General features: G+C 45.4%; 1 protein-coding gene across 6 annotated transcripts in view; it reads right to left on the bottom strand.

The window, feature by feature from the left end:
• Positions 1-2,589: 2,589 nt before the first annotated feature.
• Positions 2,590-25,123, bottom strand: part of MYO9A (myosin IXA) — a 140,606-nt gene continuing 118,072 nt past the window's right edge. Inside the window, exons 25-42 of one of the 6 annotated variants that reach the window (XM_083871017.1) lie at positions 23,835-23,916; positions 23,123-23,338; positions 18,476-18,588; positions 17,932-18,089; positions 17,317-17,543; positions 16,929-17,045; positions 16,253-16,441; positions 15,318-15,365; positions 14,563-14,674; positions 13,650-13,711; positions 11,675-11,867; positions 11,053-11,181; positions 10,614-10,719; positions 10,083-10,214; positions 8,766-8,889; positions 5,687-5,889; positions 5,370-5,512; positions 2,590-4,954 (exon numbers count right to left, since the gene is read on the bottom strand). In XM_083871017.1, coding sequence (XP_083727143.1) covers positions 4,470-4,954; positions 5,370-5,512; positions 5,687-5,889; positions 8,766-8,889; positions 10,083-10,214; positions 10,614-10,719; positions 11,053-11,181; positions 11,675-11,867; positions 13,650-13,711; positions 14,563-14,674; positions 15,318-15,365; positions 16,253-16,441; positions 16,929-17,045; positions 17,317-17,543; positions 17,932-18,089; positions 18,476-18,588; positions 23,123-23,338; positions 23,835-23,916 — 2,839 coding nt within the window. In that variant the 3' untranslated portion in view covers positions 2,590-4,469. The remainder of the gene's footprint in view (positions 4,955-5,369; positions 5,513-5,686; positions 5,890-8,765; positions 8,890-10,082; positions 10,215-10,613; positions 10,720-11,052; positions 11,182-11,674; positions 11,868-13,649; positions 13,712-14,562; positions 14,675-15,317; positions 15,366-16,252; positions 16,442-16,928; positions 17,046-17,316; positions 17,544-17,931; positions 18,090-18,475; positions 18,589-23,122; positions 23,339-23,834; positions 23,917-25,123) is intronic. The other 5 variants (XM_083871018.1, XM_083871019.1, XM_083871020.1 and 2 more) reach the window with 5 other exon arrangements.

Raw genomic sequence — 25,123 nt, 5'->3', positions numbered from 1 at the left:
GGGGCAACGTCCAGGACTGTGGAATGCTGCCGGCAGCTGGGACCAGCTCCCCTGGGGGCAGAAGGGGGATGTCCCCAGGTGAGTCCCCAGTGCACCGGCAGCACCTCACTGATGGTGCCCCAAATGCTGCAGGAACCCTGGCAAGGGCACCGCGAGGACCTGCTGCCACCCAGGGGTCACCAGTCTGAGGGACACTAACGCCAACCTGGGCTGTGACATCAGCCAGAGATGACAAGGGCCAAGGGTGGGGTCAGCCCTGGAGTGACACCAGCCCGGGGGTGACACTGGCCAAAGGTGGTGCCACCTGGGAGTGCCACCAGACTGGGACATACTCAGGCTGATCCCAGACCAGGCTGACACTGGACAGGGGTGACCCCAGCCCGGGGTGACATGTGGTGACAGACCCTTGTCCCTGTGTTCCGGGGTCTCCCACTTGTGTCCTCCATTTTATACTCGGAATAAAGAGAGTTTTGCAGCCAGAGTCCCTTGTCAGTGACTTGGGTCCCCTTGGGTGGGGGACTGGGGGGGAACAGCTTAATGTTAATAACCTGAATAGAAATAAATAAAAATCAATAATCTGAATAGAAGTACCTTGAAAATAAATTATCTGCATGGAAATAAACTAAATATGAGTAAAATTAGTATAAATAATCCAAATTAAATAATCAATATAAGTAAGATAAATAGAAAAAGAGGAATAAAAATAAAATGAAAATAAATAACCTGAAATTATCTGAATATAAAAAAGATGAATATAAATAATCTGTTTGGAAATAATCTCTTGGAAAGAATCTGAATGAAATAATTTAAATAGAAATATAATAAAACGAAATAAACTGAAATACTCTGAATAGAAATTAACTGAAAATAAACTATCTTACTGTAAGTAGATGAATATGAATAATCTGACTGGATAAAATGGGAGCTAAATAGAACAAATACAAATAAAATGAAATGAAATAATGTTAATAGAAATAAAATGCATGTAAATTATTGGAATGTAAGTATCTACTTTGAAATCTCCTTAATTAAATAATCTGAATAGAAAGAAAATAAAACTAAATAATCCAAAATAATAAAATAGAAATAAATTGAGAATAAACAAACTATATAAAAATAAGAAAAACATAATGAATCTCATTGGACATCATCTGAATTAAATTAGGTGGACAGAAATAAAATGAAATAATAAAAAGAAATTGAAAATAAATATTCTGAATATAAACAGTCTACCTAAAATGATACTGAAGAGAAATAATCTGAAATAATCTGAATACATAAAAATTGAAAATAAATTATCTAAATATAAATGAAATATAAATTATCTGATTAAAATAATTTGTTTATAAATAATCTGTATATACATAAATAAAAGTAACGTGAATAACAAGAGAAATAGAAATTCTCTGAACATAAATAATGAGAATGTGAATAACCAGCATTAAACAATCTGAAGGGAAGTGATCTGGAGCCTGGCTCCCCATCCCAGCTCCATCCACACAGGGATTGGGAAAATCCACAATTTCATAACCCCATGGAACAAATGGAAGAAGCCCCGGACCCCCAGGATGTGGGCAGGGGGTGGCAGGAACAGTGTCCCACTGGGAATTCTTGGCCTTTGCAGAATGACACTTTTATTTGTCCGTTTTTGTCTGTTTGTACAAGACTCCGAGCGCGGCGATGCGGGATAATATATCCTCTTACATACAGACTCTGTTTAGTTTACAAGCAGTGACTTTATAAATTACTTAGAAAACTTTCCATGAAAAATAACAATAATTCCCCTTGCAGCCCTCCAGTAGTCAGTACATTCGGCCCTCTGGAAAACCCTCTGGGACCCCAAATCCTGCCAGGGAAGGGCTGGGAAGGAGCAAAGGAGATGCCGGGGGAAGGGGGCCCTGGAACACACCATTATCCCTCCAGTCCTGCTCAGCTCCTGCCAGAGCTGGATTTTATACATATATATATATATTTCTTTGACATATGTTTTTCTTTATACATATAACCACAAATATATTTTATATATATAAAGAAACATATTTTCTATATATTCTATATATATTCCATACATTTATCTGTGTCAGGAGGTCTATTTTATTTACATATTTTCCCTGCATTCCATACATTTTTATGTATATGAAGAATAGAGAGAAAATATATTTCTTTATATATACTATATATTTCCTTTATATATTTCTTTACAGAGAAATAGACTCTTTATATAAAGAAATACATAAATGTATGTGAAGAAACATATATAAACATACATATTAAACATATATTAAATATATGTTTAAATCATATAACATTAAATATGTTTCTACATAGACAAGAAATACATTTATATATAAAGTAATAAATATTCTTTATATAGTACATATCTCCTCCTTTAAATATATATTTCCTTATATATAAATATATAAGCATATATACATAAAGAAATATGTATTCTTTATATATAGAATATTTTATATATTTATATATAAATATGTACTATATATAATAGAAAATACATAAATGAATTGTCTTAACATTCTTTTATGTATATTTTAATTATACAGAGAATATTTATTCTTTTGTGTGTATATTTTCTTTATATATAGAATATATATTATTACATATGTTCTTTATATATATATCACTTAAATATATTTTCCTTATATAGAGATTAAATATATATAAGGAAAATAAATATATTCCAAAAGAAATCAGATATATATACATATATATACACATATATACATATACATACACACACACACGAATATATATATGTATATATATATGTATATATATGTGTATATATATATATATTTGCCCAAGCCAGATCTGATGTCCCTGCTCTCATCCCACAGGGATGAGAAAACTGAGGATGAGGCTGGACCCTTCATTTGTCCCCAGGATCTCCTCCCCTGGGGCTATTTTAAGGACAATTCTGGGGTTTTTAGTTCAAGAGGCTCAAAAGGCTGGTTTGGCACCAAGCACTCGGATGCTCCCGGCAATCCCAGCTCCCAGAGAATTTGGAGTGGCTGCCCAGGAGTTTCCTCTTTTGTGGTCACCATCCACCTTCCCAGTGCATCCAGGTTGGTCCCCGAAGCTCTATTTTCCCCTCTGGGGCTGGGAAAATCCCATTTTCCCCCATGGATGGGGGTGATTGACTTGGTCTTGCTCCACTCCCAGGATGCAGCGCTGAGGTCAATGCTGTTCCCACTCTCCCTGCGGCATCTGTCACTTCCCCCGTTGGAAAAAAATTAAAGATAACATGAAAAAAAAGGTCAGATATCAAATAAAAAATAACCCCAATAAATAAACCATCCCTCAAATGGGCAGGGGGAGAGGGGACCGAGGAGCAGCTCAGCCAAACCCAGGCATGCCGGGAAAAGACAAAATACTCAGGAAAACTCCATTTTTTGCAATTTTCCTCATTTTTGATGGCATTTCGGGAAAGGACGAGCCCCAGCCCAGCCCACCTGGAAGGACAGATGCAGCTGTTATAAATCTAATTAGTGCCCGGGGCTCCGGATTTTGCCTTTCCAGAGGTTTTCTGGTACCCAGAGCTTCTCCAGGTGCCACCAAGGATGATGAGGAGACAACTGGGAAGGGAGTACAAGCTGAGTCATTAACTAGCATAGTTAATTAGTCCTATGATGGGTTATGATGGGCTAATTGCATTTCCAGGGATTTCTTGCTGAAAATAAAACTCCATGTTTTATTGAGTGATGGCTGGCGACACCAGTGGTGACACCAAGGATGGCTCAGCCAATTGCTCCCCTCCTCTCCAGCCCCCAAAAAATAATAATAATAACAATAATAATAATAATAGTAAAAACAAAGAAAAAGTTCTGTCTGGGGAAAAATATAAAAAAAAAATAAAAAAATATATATTTACAGGAAACTCCGGGAACCAGCATATAAACAAATACCGCTTCAAGTAGTCCTCGATTATTATTAATTATTATTATTTTTTAATACTGATGATCTCCAGAAAAAAAAAAAAAAGAGGAAAGGTGGTTAAGTCTCATTAAAAAATAAAAAACAAAGGGAAAAGGTGATTTTTGGCAGGTTTTAACACTTTTCCATGCACTCGGCATTGGCGTGGATGAGGTGGTTAAAGCGGGGAGGGCTTGGCTGCAGTGGAGCTGGCTCGGGGTGCTCCCGTGGGATTTTAGGCTTGGTTTGCTCCTACCAACAGGCGATGGCGATTCGGCACGAGGATTTGGCGGCGGATGCTCTGAGACATGGGATGTTCCGAGGGGAAGGGCCAGGAGCTGGCCACTGCCTCCCATCCCTGTCCACCCCTGGCCACCCAAAGGTCTCAACCTCCCCCAGTCATTAAGGCCACCATTAAAACCGTCCCCTCCTGGCCTTTTAAATTAAGAATTCATCTCCTGGTGTTAACGAGGAAGCCATCAGAGCACTGCCAAGGGGCTGGATGCCCCGGCATAGACGTGGCCCCGGCTTGGAGCATCTCAGACCATGAACTCGTTGCTCCCCAGAAGGACAAGGGGTTGGGCGGCGGCGCAATCGGTCTCAGGGTTCCTCTTACGTCCCCCTCCAGGCCCCCCATCCAGGGGCTCTTTGGTTTTTGGGGGGGAAGTTTTCACACTCTTCAGTTTCTGTTTGCCTTTCTCCGGGTTGAAGGTGCCGCGCGTGGTGAACTGCGGCCGGTCCTCGGGGTAACGGAGGGGCCCTGCCGGGCCCTCAGGGCTGGCCCGGGGTTCGGGGGCCTCTCCATGTCCCCCCGCTCGGTAAAAAGGAGATTTGGAGTACATCTGGAAGCGCTTCCGGGGCAGGTGGGGCAAGCAGGAGGTGGACGATTGGGAGGAGGAGGAGGAGGAGGAGATGGGGGTGTCGGTTGGCTCCGCCGGGTCCAGCCGCATCCTGGGGTGCCGTCGCAGCCGGCTCGGCCCCTCGGCCTTGGCAGGGCGCAGGGAGGTAAGTGCTACACTTCTCTCTGCAGGGGCAGAAGGACCACGGATGGTCAACACCCAGACACCACCCAGCATCCAACCGCCCTGCTCCCTGGGGACACATGCTGCTGAAGCCAGGACAACATTCCCAGCATCTCTGCGGAGGCAGCATCACCCCAGACGATGCGGCTGTGCTGGAAGCATGTTCACCTCCCCACCAGCCCTGGCTGCTCCCACCCATCCCCCTCAGGGACACCCCTTAACCCCCTTCTCTGCATGCATTTGAACTGACTGTCAACTTTAAAAAAACTTAACAGTCCCAAATAACCCTTCCCAAAGTGAGAAAAAAACATGATGGAAGGTGTCCCTGCCCATGGCAGGGAGGTGGACTCCATGACCTTTGAAGGTCCCTTCCAACCCAAATGACTCCATCATAAACCCAGGAACACCTGGATTTACCCGAGCGATCGGAGATGGCTCCTTCGGAGTCAAAGTTCAAATTCTCAGAGCTGTCAGCCGTGCCAATGGAGGCTTCAGACTCGAGGGTTTCGTCGTCGGAGGCGCGGGGCTCCAGTGTCAGCATCTCGAATGTCAGCTCCTCCCTGAAAAGCCAACCCAGACCCATTGACCCAACGGGACCAAAAAGGTGGAGGGGAGAAAGGGATGTATGTGTATCAAGAGATCCTGGAGGAGTGGAGCTCTCCAGTTATCAACCACATGATATTAAGCAACATCTAGAGGTTGGGGATGTGGCTTGAACCCTCGGCCAGACTCACTTTTCCTTCTGCAGGCTCTCGATCTGCTCAGTCAGCACCTTCTCCTCCTGCTGCATGGCCACCTGCTGCTGCTCTGTCACTTCCATCTCCATGGCCTCTTCGCTGCTCATGGTCTCCTCAGGGATGTCCGTCACGGAGGGCAGGCGCCCGGTGACAGGGGACGCAGGGCTGGGGAAGGCGCCGCGCCGCACGCGTCCTTTGCCCTGGAGAGAGACAACCCTGTCACCACCACCAGCCGAGGTGATGGGGAAAACACTCAGGTACCAACCACATTGCTCTCCCAAGGAGTGAAGAAGAAGGACCCAGACATCAGTCCTCAGATCAATCTGCCGCCAGATGCACCTGGGACCCTCCAAAACCTCAGGCTGGGAGAAGTACCAGAAGGACTCGACACATTTGAGGGGCTGGGGATGGAGGTGGTGAGGAAGGCAGTGGTGAGGATGATGCTGATGGACCAAGTGCAACTTGTTCCAGGTCCAAGCAAGCCTTGCTGGCAGCAGGATGGGTTCCCACAAAGTCCACAGTCTGTGTAATGGGAAGCTTGATGGTGGCTTTGAGTGGGAGTATCATCACCAAGGCTTTGATTTCAGGGCACCTGGCTCCCGTTTTATCCTTGGATGAACTCTCACATCCTTCCCTCATCCACCCTTGGTATTTCCTGAGCATCACAAGGGTCTCACTGACCCCTTCAGCAAACAGGAGCTCTCATCTAATTATGTTGCCCATGCCCTGCCATGTCTCATGTACAGGAGATCCAGAAACCAGGATCTCCAGTGGTCCATTGTAAGACAATCAATGTGGATCTCTGTGCCCACAGTTGAACTTGCTCTGTTCTAATGCAGCTCTGAGAAACCATCTCATTATTTTAATACTGAAACCTAAAAAGGACTCAAACACTGGTGGTACAGGTGGAGGTATATATGCAGCTGCTTTAATCTTCTGAGGACCAGCTCCACAGATCTGCTCCATGGAACAGAAGAAAAACGATTCTTGGAGATGAGGGAGTTGGCAGAGATTAAACAGCTTTTATCTTAATTGTTATCATGACCAGACATCTTCATCTACATTCCAGATCCTGACATGACCAGGACTATGAGATGTCCATCCAGGACTTGCTGCCCTCCCCTGACAACCATCGCCCAGGAAGAACCTGTATCTCCTTGGGGTTGAAGAGCTTGCTGCAGCTCAATTTTGCTCTCCCTATTTAATCCCTACAACTGTAGCATCCCTGGGTCTTCCTGACAACCCATGTGCCCAGAGCAGATTTTCAGGATAAAGGATCCTCCCTTTCTCCATTTAAAAGCCAGATTTCCTCCATTTTAGCCCATTCATCTCTTAACGTCACATCTCAGAGATCTTTCTTTGTCAGCAAAGCCTCTCCTGTGCCCGGTGTTCTTCTGATGACACTTTTCACGTGGGCTCCCGAGCCGAAGCACAGCTCCCTGAATCCTATTAGCCAAAAGCTCCAAGATCCCAAAGATCCCACTGGCTCGTGGACTTAAGCCCCTGAGAAATGCCGTGCTCAGGGGAGCAGAGCTCAAATTTTGCTCTCCTTCACCTCCTGACACTCATGATGTGGAAGAATGGGGAGGAAACTGAGGGAACTTTTCATCATGGGCTGAGCCTCTTAGGAAAGGAAACAGCCCTACGAGCTTCCCAAAAGCCTGACAGGCTTTTCTTGCCTGTCATAATCTCACAGAACTCAAACTCAAGCTGGGATGAAGTTGGGGAATAATGGTCTCCTCCTCATTCAAACCTGCGTGTCCTGACCTTGTGTTCAGGATAGTGGTGCTCCTCCTCCAAGAAGGAGGAGGAGACCTTTGGATGCCTCGTGATCTCCAAGGCATCCAAGCTGAGGGTTTTATTCACCATCTTCAGAAACAGCAGTGCTGTGAAAGCAACTTGATGCTGAAACACATCCTGAGTGAGGAGAAATTGAGGTGGGAAGGGATGAGTCAAGCAAAGTAAAAAAGAGGGAAGCACAGGATGAAAAAAGAAAATAAAGCAGAAAATTAAAGTAAGTAGGACAGGTATTTCTGAGGAGCTGCGTGCAGGGATGGCCGAGCACCGGCCCCAGACTCCTGTGCCCAGGGGACCTGCTGGAGGAACGGCGGCTCCCAGGAGCAGCGGGACCGGACAGGTCACAGACAATGGCCGGTGGGACAGAGCTGGAATGAGCGACGGTGACACACAACGAGGGACGCGGCAGCTGCCGTTGATACATACCGGGATTGAACTGCGGGTTATGCTCATAAATCTAACTGCAATTAGTACGGGCTTCTGGATTAGAGAGGAGATGAAAAGGAAAGCAGAAGGTTAGAGTGCACATGCCGCTGCCCCTCCAAAAACCCACTTTGCTCAGTTTGAGGTTTTTTCGGTTAACTGAGATGAGTGGGGCAGCTCTGCAACACCACCTCCACAATCTTGGGCAACCCCTTGCTTGGATTTCATCCCCAAAAAGGCAGAAGCAACGTGCCCCTGAGGATCACAGGGGGCAGGTCCAAGCAGAGGGGCTGCTCAGCTCCTCAGCCCAAGCCTGTGCTGACAGTGCTGCACCAGGTCCGTCCCTCTCCCGCAGCCCAGCAAGCCAAGCACAGGTGCATCTGCAGCCTGCCAGCCCCCACAAGCATGGAAGCTCAATGAGATGGGTTTGAGGCTCCCAAAGAGGCAGTGCAGGAGCAGGGAGAGCCTTTGGGGAACTCATTTTGGGTTCAGATAATGTGACTGAGCACAAAAAACAATGGCCCTGGTCACCCACGGGGTGATGTTGAGTTGGTCACTGAAAGGCTTGACTCAACTCAGGACCAAACAAGCTCAAATGAAGATGGACATGCTGGTCAGAAACATCTGAGCAGCACTGACAACGCTTCCAAGGACTGCTCCCACCTCCTTGTGCTTTGGTATGACTCCCTGCAAAGGTGAGGAGCCACCATGGGGCTGAGGGTCCCTGTCCTGGTGGAGATGGTGTGGGAGTTTGCGAGAGGTTTGGGAGGCTGGGATAAGCAGGAGAAGATAAGGTAGGGTGGCTTCAGGGGCAAGGAGAAGACAGGAGGGGACACAGAGGGCTTTGGCACCTCACCATTGATCTGCGGATCAAGGAGAGGCGGCTCTTGGCTTTGTTCTCTGCGAACTCCAGGCTGTTGATGTCCTTGAGACGAGCCTTGTACTTGTTCATCTGCTCGATGACAATTAATTCCACACAACTAAGGGAGAAAAAACCCGAAAGAAGACAAAATGGGAGGAGGAAGCCATTTGATCTGAGCTTCTCTGTCTTGTCTTGGCTTTCCTTCAACAGGATTTCCTGGTAGCTTCTCCCTTAGCATATCCTCTCATTTTATTACAAGGAAAGGATTATTTTGAAGATCTGCCCTGATGGAAGAGCACAGAGGGGAAAGCTCCAGCTGGAAGCCAGAGAGGCGTGAGAATTCTCCTGAAAAGAGTAATCATGGGCTAAGGATACATTGAAGAACAGCCTAGAGATATTAAAGATCATCAAGGATCCCAGCAGAGAAATTTACCCCCCATGGAAGAGGGAGTAGCGGGATACAAACCTGGAGAAGGCAGGCTGATTCCAACTCACTTGCATGCAGTAACTCTGCAGCAGCTTGTGTAACTGAACCAACTGTTTAATGTTGTCAGGAGGGTGTTTGGAGAAAAAATAGTCCTTTCCTTGTAATAAAATGAGAGGATGTGGTGGAGCTGAAGTGTGAGGGAGAAGCTACAATGAAATCCTGCTAAAGGACAGGTGTTCCTGCCAGCCGGTCTCCAAACTTGTCTTCAAACTGGTCTTCAACAATTTTAATACTTACTGGAGGTAAAATCACCTCTTTCAGAAATCCAGCCCTTCACTGGAGGGTTTTCATATTATAATTGACTCCAGTACCTATTTTAAAACCTATTTAGTATGAGCCAAACTGAATCTGGGCAAGTGCTTCACTTTTTCTCTGTAAAACCTTTTCAATTATGGCAAACACCATAAATAAATCTATTAATATTACTACTGCTGCAAACAATTCACCTCCTTCAGTAAAAAAAGTCAATATCAAGAAAGAATAAAGATCTGCTTGCCAAAAATGAACTACATTAACTATAAAACCATGTCAGCACAAGCTCCACCTTTTCCTGCCAGGCAGGAACAGAAGCTTATCCACTCTTGGGGATCCTCCATCACTTAAAAATCCTCATTTAACAACTTCTTGGGGATCAAGGGAATTTGAAATATCTTCATGATATAAATACAGATACATTTATTTGCACTGAGATGAATAAACTACTATATGTTTATCACTTAATTTCAAATATCTCAATTTTTGAGCCATTTGACATTCTTAGGGGTTACCAATATGTGAATGGTGATGTGGTGGTGGAGCTGGCTCACGCAGCCCCAGGCTCTTACGTGGTGGTTTTGCTGATGTCCTGAACACTCTGCAGTGGGTCTGTTGTGTCGGGGCAGCGGAGGATGCAGGGAGCAAACACAATGGCCAAGGCGTTGGCTGACATACGGTTGGTCTCCTCTTGGAGGGCAATCCTGAAAAAACAGGGATTGGGAGAGAAGTCAGAGGTGAAGGCACCTCCACTGCACCTCTTGCATATGGTCATGGATGAAGAGAGGAGACGATATTTCTGTGATGCAATCTTCTTTAAGGGAGAAAAGACAAACCTCAAGACATCTCAGGTATTCCCAAGGCAACAACCAGCCCTTTCCACCCAAAACCTGTCCCTGCGGTGGTGAGGGGAACCACAGAGCTGTAGGAACCACCAAGTGTCTAGAACACAGCAGAGGTCATTCATCAACACAACATTCCTTGGAGAAACAGCTCCGTGGCCACCTCCTGGGAGACACAGCAGATGCAAAAGCCTCAGCTATTCTGGTGGGAAGGATCCTGACCATCCTGCCTTTGCCTAGAGCTGCCCAGGCCCAGCATACCTGACCAGGTGGAATATGAGGCGCTCCAGGGTGCTGAGGTGGGTGCGGGAGAGCTGGTCGATGACCGAGTACACTCCACGCACTGTCTCCTTCCTCTCCTGGAGGCCTGTGGAGAAACCACCAGTGTTTAGGGGCAGCTTCTACTTCCTCCTATTTAAAATGGTACTTCTTAACACTTAATTTTACTACTTAAAAGATAGAACTTCAGGGCTGAAATTAGCTGAACCATGATGCAAAAAGCCACCAAACTGAGATCAAATTGCCTGAGGTTTTGCATAAAAACCCCTTTACAGCCAAAAAATCAGACTTTGAAACCAGGTAAATACAATTTGGCAAAACCAGCTGGTTCGGCCCTGAAGAGTGAATGAAAAGTTTGGCACTAAAAGTGGCCACCATTTCCGTCTACCAAGGGAATGGGATAGTGGGGGAAGCTCCTCACCCATCACCCGCAGAAACTCCTCGTAGAGCTCAAAGGTCATCAGGGGGTTGGGCAGATCTCGGAGCCACTGCTTGAACACGCTGGCAATGACGTGGATGTTATAGTCGTCTAAATTCACGTTCTCAATGTCTGGGTTTGGCACCAGATGAAGCAAGAAGGAAAAGAACAAGAGACAATGATCAATACAAAGCCCAAGACTGGACAAGGTGACCTTTAAAGGTCCCTTCCAACCCAAATTGTTCTATCCTAAGTACTCTAAAATAAAAAATGTTTACGTGCCTTTAATGGCAACAAACCCAGCACCTGATTTCAACTCCACATGGTAAAATTAGAGAGAAGTACATTTTCCAGGGCAAATAACTTCAGGTTGGACCAGGATTTCTTTTCACCTCTTGCTGGGGTGTAAATAAGGCAGCACTTTCCCTCAATTAGAATGACATTTTTTTGTGGATTGCTCCCAAAAAAAACATGAGTTGGTGACCTGAATTACAGCTGCTAATGTGAAATCATTCCTTGCACAGCCCAGAGTCAGGAATGCTGAAGCATTCCATCTTCCTCCCATCCAACTTTGCTGCTGCAGAGATTTTCCTCGCCATGTAGGATCTTTCCCCCCTCCTCTTACCTGTATCGAGGCCTTGCCGCAGCTCCTTGATCTTGTTGGTGGATCCTGATTTCCTGTAGATGCCCTCCGTGTACAGCCCGTGCATCTCGATGTAGTTGATGAGCTTCTCCACCAGCAGCGGCACCGCCCGCTCCTCGCTGGTCAGCCGGGACAGCTCCACGCCGAACTGCCGTGGCGAGAGCTCGGGGTCGTGCTGCACAGCAGAAGGGAAAAAGGCATTAAAATCCTGCTGCCATGCAATGCTGCTGCAGCTTTGGATCCCATCTTTCAGAGTCCTTCGGCTGATCCAGGAGATGTGTGAGTCTAAATGAAGGAGGACGGGACAGGACACAGGTCTTGCAATGTTAACCCAGTCTCTGGACATGCACTTGAAGGCGACAAGTTTGGATTTTCTTTTTTTAACTCTCTTACTGTAGTTATATTCCCAGCCTGGCAGAGCCAGTGCAGCTGAGCATGGTCCTCCTCCACCTCCTGCCCCTTTGGCACTAACTCCAGGTATGATTTCACCACCCATATGCATGAAGGAGAATAGGCAAATCTGAATCTTGGGTGTTTAGATCAACTGGAAGCATTGACAGTTACAAAATATCAGTGAACAAACAAGATGCCAAAAAAGAACATGAAGAGACCCATATACACCAGTCAGGAAGAGCTCTTTTGCCAGCTGCAAATGCTCTCTTGGAGAGCTGTTATCTGGCAAATTCAAATGTGAAGAAAGTCCTCCTGCACAGGAGATTCTGGATGGGAAAAGTCAAAAGATCCAATAAAATACTGCCACAAATTCTCAGCCCTAGCCAAAGAAAGGTGAGATGCAACTCCACCTTCAGCAAGGCAATGCCTCCCCTTACAATCACTCCTGCATTTTTCTTTTTCCCACTCAATGTCATTCTTTCATTGATCCTGCAAGCCTCTAAGAGCAGATGTGTGGAAGGTAGCTCCCTGTCACTGAGAACAACCCTGAAAACACAAATTCACCAAGCACAGAGAAACTGGAGGCTTCCTAGAGAACTTCTAACTGCCCAGTGCAAAGCTACCCATGAAGACACAGTGAATTCACTTCCTTGGGTGCAGCACAAAAAACTTCCTTGTGCAGAGAAATCACAACAAAGGTGGCTCCAAGAATGTCTGAAAAAATTAATCAGGGATCTCAATGAACTTCCCAGATTTTAGAGCACAAACTCTTATGAGGTGTTCCAAACTCTTGCAAAAATAATGCCAGAAAGGGAAAGAGAGTAAGTTCTCTATATATTCAAAATACAAATACATTCTCACACACACATCTCCAATGTATATATTCAGATTATTCCTTGGGAAAAATGGACTCATGCAGCTTTCTGGGGGCTGTGTACCATGGAGGTTGTTCTCCCCTGAGAAGTCTCCCAGGGAGCTGATAGAACTTTCCACTCATTATTAGCCTGACTCTACTTCCTTCTTTTGGGTACAAAATAAGCTATTTAAAAAAGACCCATCAAATCTTGATGGTTCATTGTTAGATGGGATCACCTGCTGCACTAATTCCCTGTTCCTCATACACTTAAATCCAGTAAACAATATTTAACTCCTCTCTAAAGAGGGCAGTGAGCATACTCCACCTGCCCTTCCTCGCTCAGCGTGGCAAGCAAGGACTGTCAGTGTGAGAAAAAGCCTGTATTTCCAAGAATAACCCCACAATTCCAAATCCTTAAAAGCTACAAAGCTAGGGAAATTCCTATTATTCTGTGTGGTTACAAGGCAGGGAACGACACTGCAACATCTGCTGCATGACTGGGCAGATCTATGGTGACTCATCACTGCATAATTCCCAAAATATCTACAGAACTCTGGCTGGAGAGACCTCTGGGGATCTCTGGTCTAAGCTGAAAGGAGGGTTATTTCCAGCATTCTATGAAGATTTGCATCTCAAATAATTTTTATACAAACTTGGGATCATTGTCTCAAGGTATTAAATGAAAGCAAAGCAATGAGAGACATTTACCTTTTTGGAGCACTTGGTCGTGGTTTTGAGACAGCACTTCTTGTGACAAGCGTATTTACATACTGCAATGGAGAAAAGGAGTGTTTAATTATCCCAAAAGTCACATTGCTGTAGAAACAGGAATTCATATGAATTGAGGAGCACTCCTCAGAACTACCAAGTCAAAGGCATGTTGGATTTGCAGCTTGCAGGGGCCAAGTCTGTATCAGATCAACTCAAACAAAAATAATGAAGCCTTTAAAATTAAAGGTGCCATATTTATATCCGTGAAACAGATCAACTCAGACTATAATCCATGAGTCACTCTGAGCCATCAGACACAGAAACCCTCTGAGACTGGAAATGGCACGTGCTTTGTATTCTTCCTACAGTGGGTCTGAAATGCTCCAGGGCTGATGCTGCCAACCTAATCACAGAAATGGAGGAGGGATGATAGAAAGGTCAATCCATCTCTTGGGTTTTTCTAAAAAGAGATAGATCAGGCTTTTCCATCATCCCGCCTCCATCTTCACAATCTCCCCAAAAATTGATGTGCCTGGAGGTCAAACAGGGAAGTCAATGAGTTTGCCAAGGTCAGGATCCCCACAGGTATCCTAGGGACACATTTCCATACCTGACTTTGCCATCTTTCCTACTATGACAGTTAAATGTGTCTGACCTTATGGGATGGCCATCTAACCTGATGGAATTTGTAACACTCAGTTCACTATCTGTGCCAGGAAGAACTGCTGGGATGGACTTACTAATTGACTTCAGAAACCTTAAGACCTGTCCCTAAAGCTCTTCAGGTGTTACAAAAATCAAAATTATTTGAGCATGAGGTTGGAGGAAACAGCAGTAAACACATTTCAAAATCCCCAAACTCACCACTGTGACAGAAGCACAAGAAAAGGATCAAACAAAGGGTGCTTACATTTACAAACAGAAGCCCTGTCCATGATCCAGATCAAGGAGGAACAATATTCACAGTATGTGGGGATGCTGTATTGGGTCGCCTTGAAAATGTGGCCATTGTGCTCTTCCACCTGGAGGATAAAGGTTGAGTGGTGAGAAAAGGGAGCTAGTGCTCAGCCTGCTGCAAAATGGAAAGATGAACACAGTCAGCTCTTCAACTTTAGCTCTCACTTTTATTTGGTATTTTTGTTTCTTTTTCAGCCCAGCTACCCCATAGATAACCCAAACCAACATCCATCTTGTAGGGGAACCAAACCACCATGTAAGCAAGCTGGAAACTGACCGAGCTTGGCAGGTCAACTACTTCATGTTAAGAAGGTTTTCTATTCATCTGTGGCCCCTTTGTCCCTGCACCTGCACCCTTCCTATTACCATCATATCCCTCAGGAAAACAGGAGATGTAATGTCCTCCATGTCTGATCCCGGAGATGTAAAACATACACTATAAACTTATGCAGAAAGCAGAATGCTTTGCTTTCAGCACTTTTCTAACAACCCTCAACATTACATTTATGTTTTGGCTGATGAGGGATGTGTTCTTAGAGCCAACCCAAGTGGTCCTTCATCAAACAAAGCAAATCTACCTTGAACATCTTTCTAACATGTCCTTTCAGGGCTGATATTCAGATCTCAGCCCAAGATGTGCCACAAGCTGGTCTCTTGACATTCTGGCCCCAAGGACTTAGATTTTTTTAATGTGCAGGCTTAACTCACCACATCCGCTTCCTTTTTCCTTCTCTTTTTTCGTTCCGTTTTTGGCACCTAGTGGAAAGAGATTTAACTTAATTTTTGGCCAATTTTGCCAAGTAAAGAGTACAGAAGGCTCATATCTAACATTGCCCAGTGCCTTCCAGCCCCATCCCGCAGTGCGCCTGCAGCCTCAGAAGAGTAACTCTAGAAATCTCTCCTATGGATCACTCCGGTTTTGGTTTTTCCCTGGACAGCTCTTCCTATTTTCGTCTTGGAGCTGGGAGTAGCTGCTGCTCCAGCTCTGACCCCACCAGCAGTGACCCAAGGGGACTTCAGCCTGCTCTGAAGAAAACCTGCCTGGAGAGGTGGCTGGAGAGGACTCAGAGCAGAAACACCAGGAAATGGGATATTTGTAGAACAGACATCATCTCCCAAGTCCAGCCTCTGATCCCATGGTCAGCCTCACAGACAATATGGAGCAGGAAGTGAGATCAGGTCTGTGACACAGTGCAGGCTCTTACTGCTCTAGAAATGGTACCTGAGCCACTGCCTATGTCCCCCCTTTCTCCTGTAACCCAACCCATGGAGACGTGTATGGGCACTTGGGAAGTGGTCAGAAGACTTGAGAGGGTGTATCTCTTTCAGCATCCCTCAAAGTTTGAACAAACCCGCCCAGAACTAAAGAAGCACCAGAAGCTGCCTTTCCAGCCATCCACAGTTGGAAAGCTTTGCCCTGGAGATAACATCTAATCCTTGGCATTGGCAGAGCCCAGCTCAGCCCAGTGTGATCTGGGGTTGGCTGAGCCCAGTGACACATAACCAGTGAGTCACACCTTGCCTTGTTCAGCTCAGCTTAAAGGAGAGAAGACAACAGAGGGTCTCAGGTGTCTACAGAGGCAGAACCCCATGGAAAGACAGTTCCCAAACCTTCAAGAGAGTTTAAGAAAAGTGCCAAGTACCTTCCCTGCAGTGTAGTCCAGGGGTTTGTACTCTATCATATATTCATCCAGGAAGACTTTGAAGGTATTGACCCAGACTTTAACTGGAGACTCACTCCAGTCCCTCTGCTCAAGCCTCATGGTCTTCTCCAGAATCTGCTCGAATAAGGCGTAGAGGTCCTTGTAGCGGATGCTTTTCCCATCGTCCATCTTTTAAGGAAACGGAAGCAAAAAGAAAAGTGATTTTTATACAGCCCAGACTTTTCTGGAGAGTTTTTCTTCTCCAGACAATTATTGCAGCCTCACCAGCTTCCAGCTGCTTGGGGAAAGTCCAAGTAGGATAAAGAGAGGAAAAAAAGGATCAGACATCTCCACCACTAGCAAAGGTAACACAAAGGTTTCCAGGCACTTTGGGTGACAAATTGGAGTTTGTCGACTTTCTGTCATCTCCCCTTTGGCTGGGAGCAAAGGTGTAATGAGGATCAGGAATCTACATCCAATGTATCCCGTGAGCTGGCTCATGAGGAAGTGTTAGTCCAAATTTAGATCATGGGACTGAATACAAAGGAAGTACATCCATCCTTTGGGATGAGCAAACCAGAAATGGAGGGCTTGGCAACACCTGTACCACCAGGAGGACCCAAAATATCCAATTTCTTCTGGAGGTGGAAGTCCCATGCATCATTTGGTCACTTACCGCCAATGCTGAGGAGTAAAAACTGAAGATGTTTTGTCGGAATTCCTTCAGTGCTTTCTTGAACACGACATCCACCAGCGTGTCCTTCTTGCTATCCTCATTGTCCAGTTCATTCATCTAGGAAAACAAAGGGGTTTTTGCACCCATGTCTCTTTTGCTGCAGTACAGCTGGCATGAGATGAAGCAGCACTAGGAAGCAGCTGCTCCACCATGATCACCAGGTGGTTTCTCCTGCATGAAAACCAGAAACTTCTCTAGACCTGCCTTGGCACTCTTAGATGAATCATTAGCATTGCTACAGCTACCCACAGGATCATTCCTACTTTATTGCCTCTGTCTCCTCCTGGATCTCTGCGCTGATTTATGGAGCAGTGAGGGCAGGAGTTACCTTTTTCAGGAGAAACTCATCCATGCTCTTCAGGTCGCTGGCACTGGTTATGATCTGCAGGGAGTCGTTCTGCCACTGCACGGGCTCCAGAGCCACGTTGCTGATCTTGACGCTGCGCTTGCGCTTCACTTTGGGAGAGGGTTCCTTGTTCTCCTTGAATTCCCGCCGGTAGATCCCCGACAGCTCAGGACTCCGAGGGGGCGTCAGGTGATGAGGACCCAACTCTGCTGGTGATAAATAAAAAGAGGGAAGGAGGTTGAGGAGCAGATGAAAAGTAATTGTGACACTAAAACAGGGAGATGGGGGTTGGAATGAACCTGTGAAGGAGAAAAGCCTAGTGTGGAACTCACAGGAAGATTAAATGTCATTTCTGCTTTGGTTATTTCTTCCCTCAAGAGAGAAAACATCTGTCCATGTCCAGATGGTGGCTGGAAGGATTAGTGACATGGAATTCCTTGAGATCTGTTATGGATCCCACCCTCTAACCTACTTCCCCATCGCTCTGGGTTGACACCATCCAAGAATTAAAAGACATGAACCAGCATGGATGTATCCCAATTTCCCAATCCAGTTTATCTCTCCTTTCAACTGGTCCCATGTCCCCCCACCACATACCTTCACCAAGCTGCAAGCCAGGAATGGCCTCTCTGCCAGGGGCTTCCTGCTCTGCATACAGCTCCAGCAGCTCAGACTGGGTAGCAAGCTTCTCCCGCGGGGTCTTCTTCTCCCCCTGCTTCCCCTTCACCCAGAACCTCATCTTGGCTCGCTGAGGCCTGGAAATAAGTCATGGAAAGAAGAACTGCCTTAACTAGGAAAGGTCTTTCTACCCAAAACTATCTCAATCTTCTGGATCTCCCTGAAGAGATAAACACATGCAATTTCTACCAGAGAAAAGTGGCTATTTGTCCTCAGCAAAGGCAAGAAACTTCAGATTCATGCATGGGATTGGGTGGTTTGGGACAGGACATGTGGCCCATGTCACCAAAACTTAATTGTGGTGTGAGCCAGACCTGATTGGGTCTATCCATAGTCATGTAGAAAAAGTGGAATAGGTAACTCATGCTGCAGCTCCAAAGGAATCTGCGTGGCTCAACAAGGTGTTGGAGAGCAAGAACGACATAGGAAGGACTTGTCTCCCATCTCCAGCCATGATTCTTACCTCCCATCCAGAGTCAGATTCTTCTGTGTGGCTGCCAGCTTCCCAATCTCCCCTTGGGACATAGTTTTGTGCAGTTTGGCCTGGCCTTCCCCAGAGGTGAATCGCTGCGCGGTCTGTAACAATTCCAAGCACGAAGCATTTCAAAATAAGACAGCTCTTGGGATATAAAATTATTTTTTCCCCTATCAAAAACCACCTATTTCATCTCCTACATCTTTATTTCTATTTGCCTACAGGTGAAAACCTACAGTCCTGGTGAGCCCCTAGAGAAATATTTTAATGACTCCTGATAAAGAGAGACATTTCCCTTGCTCCAGCTCTCCAACTAGATCCAACCTTCTTTTTCCTTGAGCAATTGGTGATGAAAATCAGTTTGCACCAAGCCATGGGTCCTTACTGCTCAGCCTGCACAGCTCTTCCACCATCTTCATCCAGACATTCCAGCTTTCCACCCAGAGTGTCCTGTTAGCTACAGTGAAGTGATTCCCCACGGGAACCTTCAACCACCTGCATCTGTTCCAGCAGAAGTTCCTCCTCCAACTCTTGCTGAGCACTTTACAGAAAAAAAGACCAAAGTCTTTGTGCCAAGGACACACCAAAAGGAAAACCCTTTAATGAAGAAATTTTGCAGCTTTAATAGAAAATATCTCCACCTTTGCCACCGTTTAAAATGCCCTTGGATAATTTTTAAGGGTGGGATGAATTTGCAGTAATTCAACCTAACAGGATCCCACGAAGTAGCCCAGAAATAGACTTGTCATATTTAAAAAATATCTAAATTTTTGTTCTACTTTCCAATTGCAGCTGTGATTTGGGAATTGGACTCCTGGAGGAGAAACTTTCAGCATGAGGAAAGTGGAGAATCAGGTTGCATGAAAGGATTTGGGACATGATGGTCAAATATCTCCTGTAGCTTTCCTGTCACCTCAATGTCTCAACTGAATATTCTATGTTTTAAAGCAATTATTTTACTTCTGTTAAAAAAGTTTAAATAAAATTCTATAAAAAGTAGGCTGCATGAGGGTCACATTTGCCATATTTACTCTTTTTCCGTGTTTTATTCCCCACCTCCTGGACTAACATCTCTTCCAGCCAGGAGATGGCAGCATGGAAGGCAAAATTACCACTGGGAAAATCAGGAACTGCCTACATCAAGAAAGAAATTTTGTTCCTGTCATTCTTACATTTAGGTGATCACACAGATATGGTGGATGGATACTGGGAAAAGAGCAATTCAAAACCTATGAAAGTGATCTCCATGCAGCCCAAACCTACTACTTGTTTTAAAAATGATCTGTTAAATATTTGTCTCCACAATATAGTTTTGTTCTTGAGCAATTTCAACCTTTTGACTTGCCAGCTTTAGTAAATAAAGACTAAAGGCATTTTTGGCACAAGATCCTTCTGTTTGAGGTTCTCTGCCAGGAAACTCTGAAGGGAAAGGATGGGAAACTTCCTCAGATGTCATCTGGAGCATCTGCACCAGAAAATCTCCTACTAGGAAACAACACAAAACATCCTGAAGGCAAATGGCAATAACTGGGGGCCTGAAGTTGTCTCCTGGATGAGGAAGGTGCCAAGTATTTTTCCTGTGATAGAGTAACCTGTGTTTCACCCACCCATAAGGTAACTATGGCCAAGGGACTTATCCCAGCAGGCAGCAGTGCTGTGTGCTGCATGGAAAAGCTTCCTGAAGCTCCCTCTGAATGTCTTAGGACAAGAGATCCTCTTTCATTGCTGGTTCTTCAGCTGTACTTGGGATCAGCTGGTGGCAGATACTTGGACTCATGTTTGTCAATTCATGGCTTTAGTGTGGAGGGTGGAGCAAAATGATTGGTTCATTAGCCAGGTCCCACTCTCTAAGTATGTTTCCCGAGGTTATTTCTGGTGTTTCTCTAGCCAAGGCTTTCCATTTATGCAGCTGCTACAGGAAAGTTCTGCTGGCTTAAGTGTCAAACAAAAGTGGCGTTAACATGTGCTGACAGGAACAGTCAGGAGCTGTTCCTCCCACTTGTGTCTCACTGCAAGGTAGGTTAATCTTTGGCTATTCACCACCCAAAAAAACTTGAATCTTGGTCTTGTCAGGAACTCCTTAATCCTTAAAGAACCCCGGAGTCAAGTGCACCTGCAGCAGCCACCTCATGGACTGGTGCCCCATGGGTTTCAGCTCTGGCTGCAGATGCTCTGGGATACCCTGAACATGGATCAGGAGCATTGGACTCCAGTGGGCCTCTACTCACCAGCTGGGGTACACAATCAGGGACCTGATAGCCAAGAAAAAAATGGGCCAAACAGACAGTGCAGCTGGTGACCCATCATATGCTCAGCTCCATGGGGCTGCACGTGATCTCTCATTCATCCAGCCAGCAGTCTGGGCTGCAGAGCAGGACACAGAAAGAGGCTGTTTGGGAAAGGCGTAGCTGGAGGCAGGAGCTGTATGAAGGAGCTATTCACTGGCATGGGAACCAGCCTGCACATGGTGGCTGCCACACTCGCCTTCATGTGATTATCACAAGACACAACCAATGTGTCTGCACAGACATCAGCCTCTGTACCATTGAACCCACAACGCCCCAAGAGGCACTAGTCCACCTTTATCACAGGCTGCTCTGCCATTTGCAACACCCAACTGGGCTCTGCTAATAAATACAGTCCCTAAATTTTGCTACTTGTGATGATCCTGACCCAAAAAAGCCCTAAGTCAAAGGGCTGGTCCCAAACCTGCAATACAAAACACAGATGGAAACACTGGACACATTGTCAGGACACACAGATGGAGGGTGGCGCTGAGCACACGACATCAGGAGTAATGTTTGTCTAGAAAGCAGAACTTACTACACCAGGGGTGAAAGTCCTGACCACCAGTTAGAACCAGTGCTGGGGAGCAGAGAAGAGGGACACAGCAGAGACAGGAGAGAGGTGACACCTACTGCTACTCGCATGCAGTGAGAGCTGTTAAAACAGGTGAGCAGAGTCCCAAGGAGCACTTCCAAGGAGTACAGTGACCCAAGATGCTCCCAAAGATGGAGCTTACCAGCACAGCGCTTTTCACATCCCAGAGAGAATGATTCCTACAGCTACAATTCCCTTTGTACACGGGCAGCCTCCAGGAGCACAGGAGGGCACTCCAGGTATGGTACAGGGGGCCATGGTTTGGTGGTGAACAAGGCAGTGCTGGGTTTGTGATTGGACTCAACAATCTTAGAGATCTTTTCCAATCTAAATGTTCCTATGATTCTATGTAAAATAGTACATTTTACTACATAAAATTCTCCCTTTCCCAATCTGCAAGCAGGGAATTCCATAAAGGTGCAGTCAGGTTATCTCAGTCCATAGAGATGTGTCTTTCAATCAGGTTTTGAGTATTCCTGTCTCAACCCCCCTGAAAATCAATCAAGAGCAGGCTTCAAAAATTTATGGAATTTGTAAATCTCTGCCCACTTCCAGTGAGGAAATTATCCTGGGAAAAATTGTCCTTTATAGTAAGAGCTGCTAAAAGAAAAGTCATGAAAAGCCCCCCCGGCCACCTGCTTTTCTTGGAAAAGCAGCTTTTAGGATTGCACGGGTTGTTTGCTGGACCCACAGCAATGCTGTGTCACAAAATAAATCTCTGGCTTTGGGTTTCATGCTTTTCTTTGGTTTTACACTCAGCTCCACATCCTGTATTGCAGCTGGAGGAGAGGAACATGGCAGCCCTACCCAGCACTCCACCCAAACTCACACAGAAGGACATGATTCCTGGCGTTTATCCACACTCCTATGGGGACACCTCAGGAAAAAAATTAGGAGCAGGTCGGAATCTTTTGGCCTCTTCCACTCCTGAAACCTCTCAGTTTGGGATTTTCCAAAAGCAGCTTATGTGGGTGGGAGATTAAGCCTGAGATGCAAAAGCTCCTCTGCATTGGCTCATGTCCTGGACCTGCAAAGGGATACTCGTCACTGTACTTGGAAAAAACACTTAGCTTGGTTGTCTTTGTTTTAAACACACTATTTTACTCTCACTACATTTTCCTTGCCCAATTTCCATGGTTTTGCTTTCTCTGAGCTGCCGTCTGCCAGCATCACTCTGATAATTGAGGACTGAATAATCATTGGATATTGCGGCTAAGGAAAAATCAAAAGTAAAAGAAGGTGCAGGATTTATATAATTTTGTTGTCTGTTGTTTTTTTTGACAATATTTATTTTCTTTTTTTTTTTTTTTTACAGATGCATATAGGCCATTTTTAGATCAAAAGGTTCCAAGGGAAGGATTGAGGTCAAAGCCCCCAAAACAGACAATTGTGTAATAAAAATTGTAATGCTCCAGGAAAAGTATGAGAAGTATGGTGGATATCTAATCAACTCAGGAGCAAGAAATAGAGTTTGGATGGAGCTCTGAGCATCCTGGTCTAGTGGAAGGTGTCCTTGCCTATGGCAGGGGGGTTGGAATTGAGATTTAAAATCCTTTCCAATCCAAACCATTCTGTGATTCCATGATTTTGTCTCTGTTTCTGCTGTGTTTGCCAGATTTACCCATCTACAGCATCCTTGGGAGTGGGAAAAGAAGCAGTGGAGGGATCAGTGCAGCTAAGGTTAGCAAAGAAAGGCTCCCGCAGCTCCGCTCGCTCCCTCAGTTTCATTTCCCCCAGCACATTGGACACAATTACCATTTCGGAGTCACTGTAACAGGCCTGCCCCAGGCGGGCTGCGGGCACAGCCTCGGCGTGAGGAGGGTGCTCAGAGGAGAGAAGGAACTCAAAACTGCCATCGTAATCCTCTTCCTCCGTATCCCCCTCCCCATCAGCAAAAGTACCTCTAGTCAAGAAATCGGAGCGTGTCCGCGCCATGCGGGCTTTCTTTTTATGGCTCGGTCTGGGCACCTGCTTGACCAAAGGATAAAACAAAACAAAACAAAACGAAAAACAAGGGTTTTAAAGTAAAAAAGGAGACTCTACCCATGTAGCCTTAAGACATCTCTGAGTGCCACTGCACCCTATGGAGGGGTTGCTGTATTATGTCTGGTGAAAACAGCGAAGGACCAGGAAGAACAAAAACTAAGACAGGACGGTGAAAATGGACAATGGGTGTTACTCAAACGGACGTTAAACCAAACCAAGACAAGACAGCGTTGGACAGTGTTTGCCATCAGGATCATGGGATCCTTTTATCCAGAGCTGCTACAAATTATTCCTACGGGGCTTTTTATTTTAAGAGAAGGTGTGGAGGTTACTGTGCTGTCCTATCCCCCTTCCCTATCCATGTCTAGCAGCCCTTGTGCTTCAGAATTCACTTTTTTGAAGCTTTTGAGGGAAAACTGACAAAATAAGTTATTTTCCCCCCTTTTCAATGGAAAGAGAAAATAAACAAGTCACAACTCACCTCGCCTCTGCCAGACCCAGGCATCTTAAATGGCTTCCGTGCTAGTTCACCCTTGGAAAGGCACTGATGATTTGCCTCTCTGCTGAAACAGAATAGAACAGAGACCTTTCATCCTCTCCCAAAAGCCTTCCCACTGCATTAGCCCAGCTCCTGGGAGCACACAGTCCAAGCAGGCAAGACTAAATTCCAAGTCTGAGGTCATGGGGTTTTGGAATTGCTCGGAATTCTTCAGGATTGGACTTAATACCACAAGACAAGAAGAGAAAACATTCTGCCTGTCAACTTTATACAGCAAGGTGGCTATGGATTGTACCTTTGTACTTTGGGATTCTCAAATGTGACTATTCCATTGCAGAGCAAAAATTAAAATACAGCAATTCTTTTGCTGTATTTTATATAATGTCCTATTCTTCCTATTGCTTGTTCATGTCCTGCATGAACCAGGAAAAGAAATTTTAAATAGGAGTCTTCTCTTGTCACAACAGTACAGAAACCACAAGACTACTACACTAGGAGGTACCTTCAGTTACCAAGTCATTCACTGGGAGCTTTTGCCTTGGAAAGGGTGCAGCAGGATTTAGGAGGGGGAGTGATTTATATCCTTTTTGAGCTACATGGCCAAAACCACCCAAAAATTAGGCAAGGCACCTTAAGCAACACATCAGAGTGGGAGCAAACATTGTCCCAAGATCTTGCTGCCATCTCCAGACCCTGCAGCAGCCAAGGTTAAGCAACACAATGGAGCTGAGCAACTGCTAAGTCCATTACAGGTGTAATTACACCTGTAATTACATATGTGAATGATACAGTCTCCAAAGAGCATTCACTCCCAAACTCTCTCTGGAGAGCTGGTGTTTTTTCATCTCCAATGGTCAGAGTGGCTTTCCTGGATGTATTAAGTATATGGTAAACAAGGAAAATCCTGGAATTTTTTTATTTCATTTCTATACCAACTACCCAAAAATCCTAAGAACTTATTTATCATGTTTTACCGTGAGAAATAAACTCTTATCCCGGTTCATGTAGGTATTGAGCCTGTTTATTGACTCTTTACCTGGCAATGTCCATGATTGTCTCCCCTGGATTATATAATGTTGTTAAGAGACTGAGAAACCATACTCCAGGTCTTTCTCCTTTCCCTCTGACCTTTGCCTCCTTTTTGCTAGAAGATCAAGAACCCTTTTTTTAACTATGGGGTTTGTGCAGACTCCAGAAACAACACTCTAGACCCTTTGCACATATAGGTCCCTAGCAGAAGAAAGAGCCAATGGAGACAGCTTGCAGAGAAA

This window comes from Zosterops lateralis (assembly GCF_965231275.1).
Source record: "Zosterops lateralis genome assembly, chromosome: 13".
Lineage (NCBI taxonomy): Eukaryota > Metazoa > Chordata > Aves > Passeriformes > Zosteropidae > Zosterops > Zosterops lateralis.
This window is presented reverse-complemented; position numbering and strand designations above follow the sequence as displayed.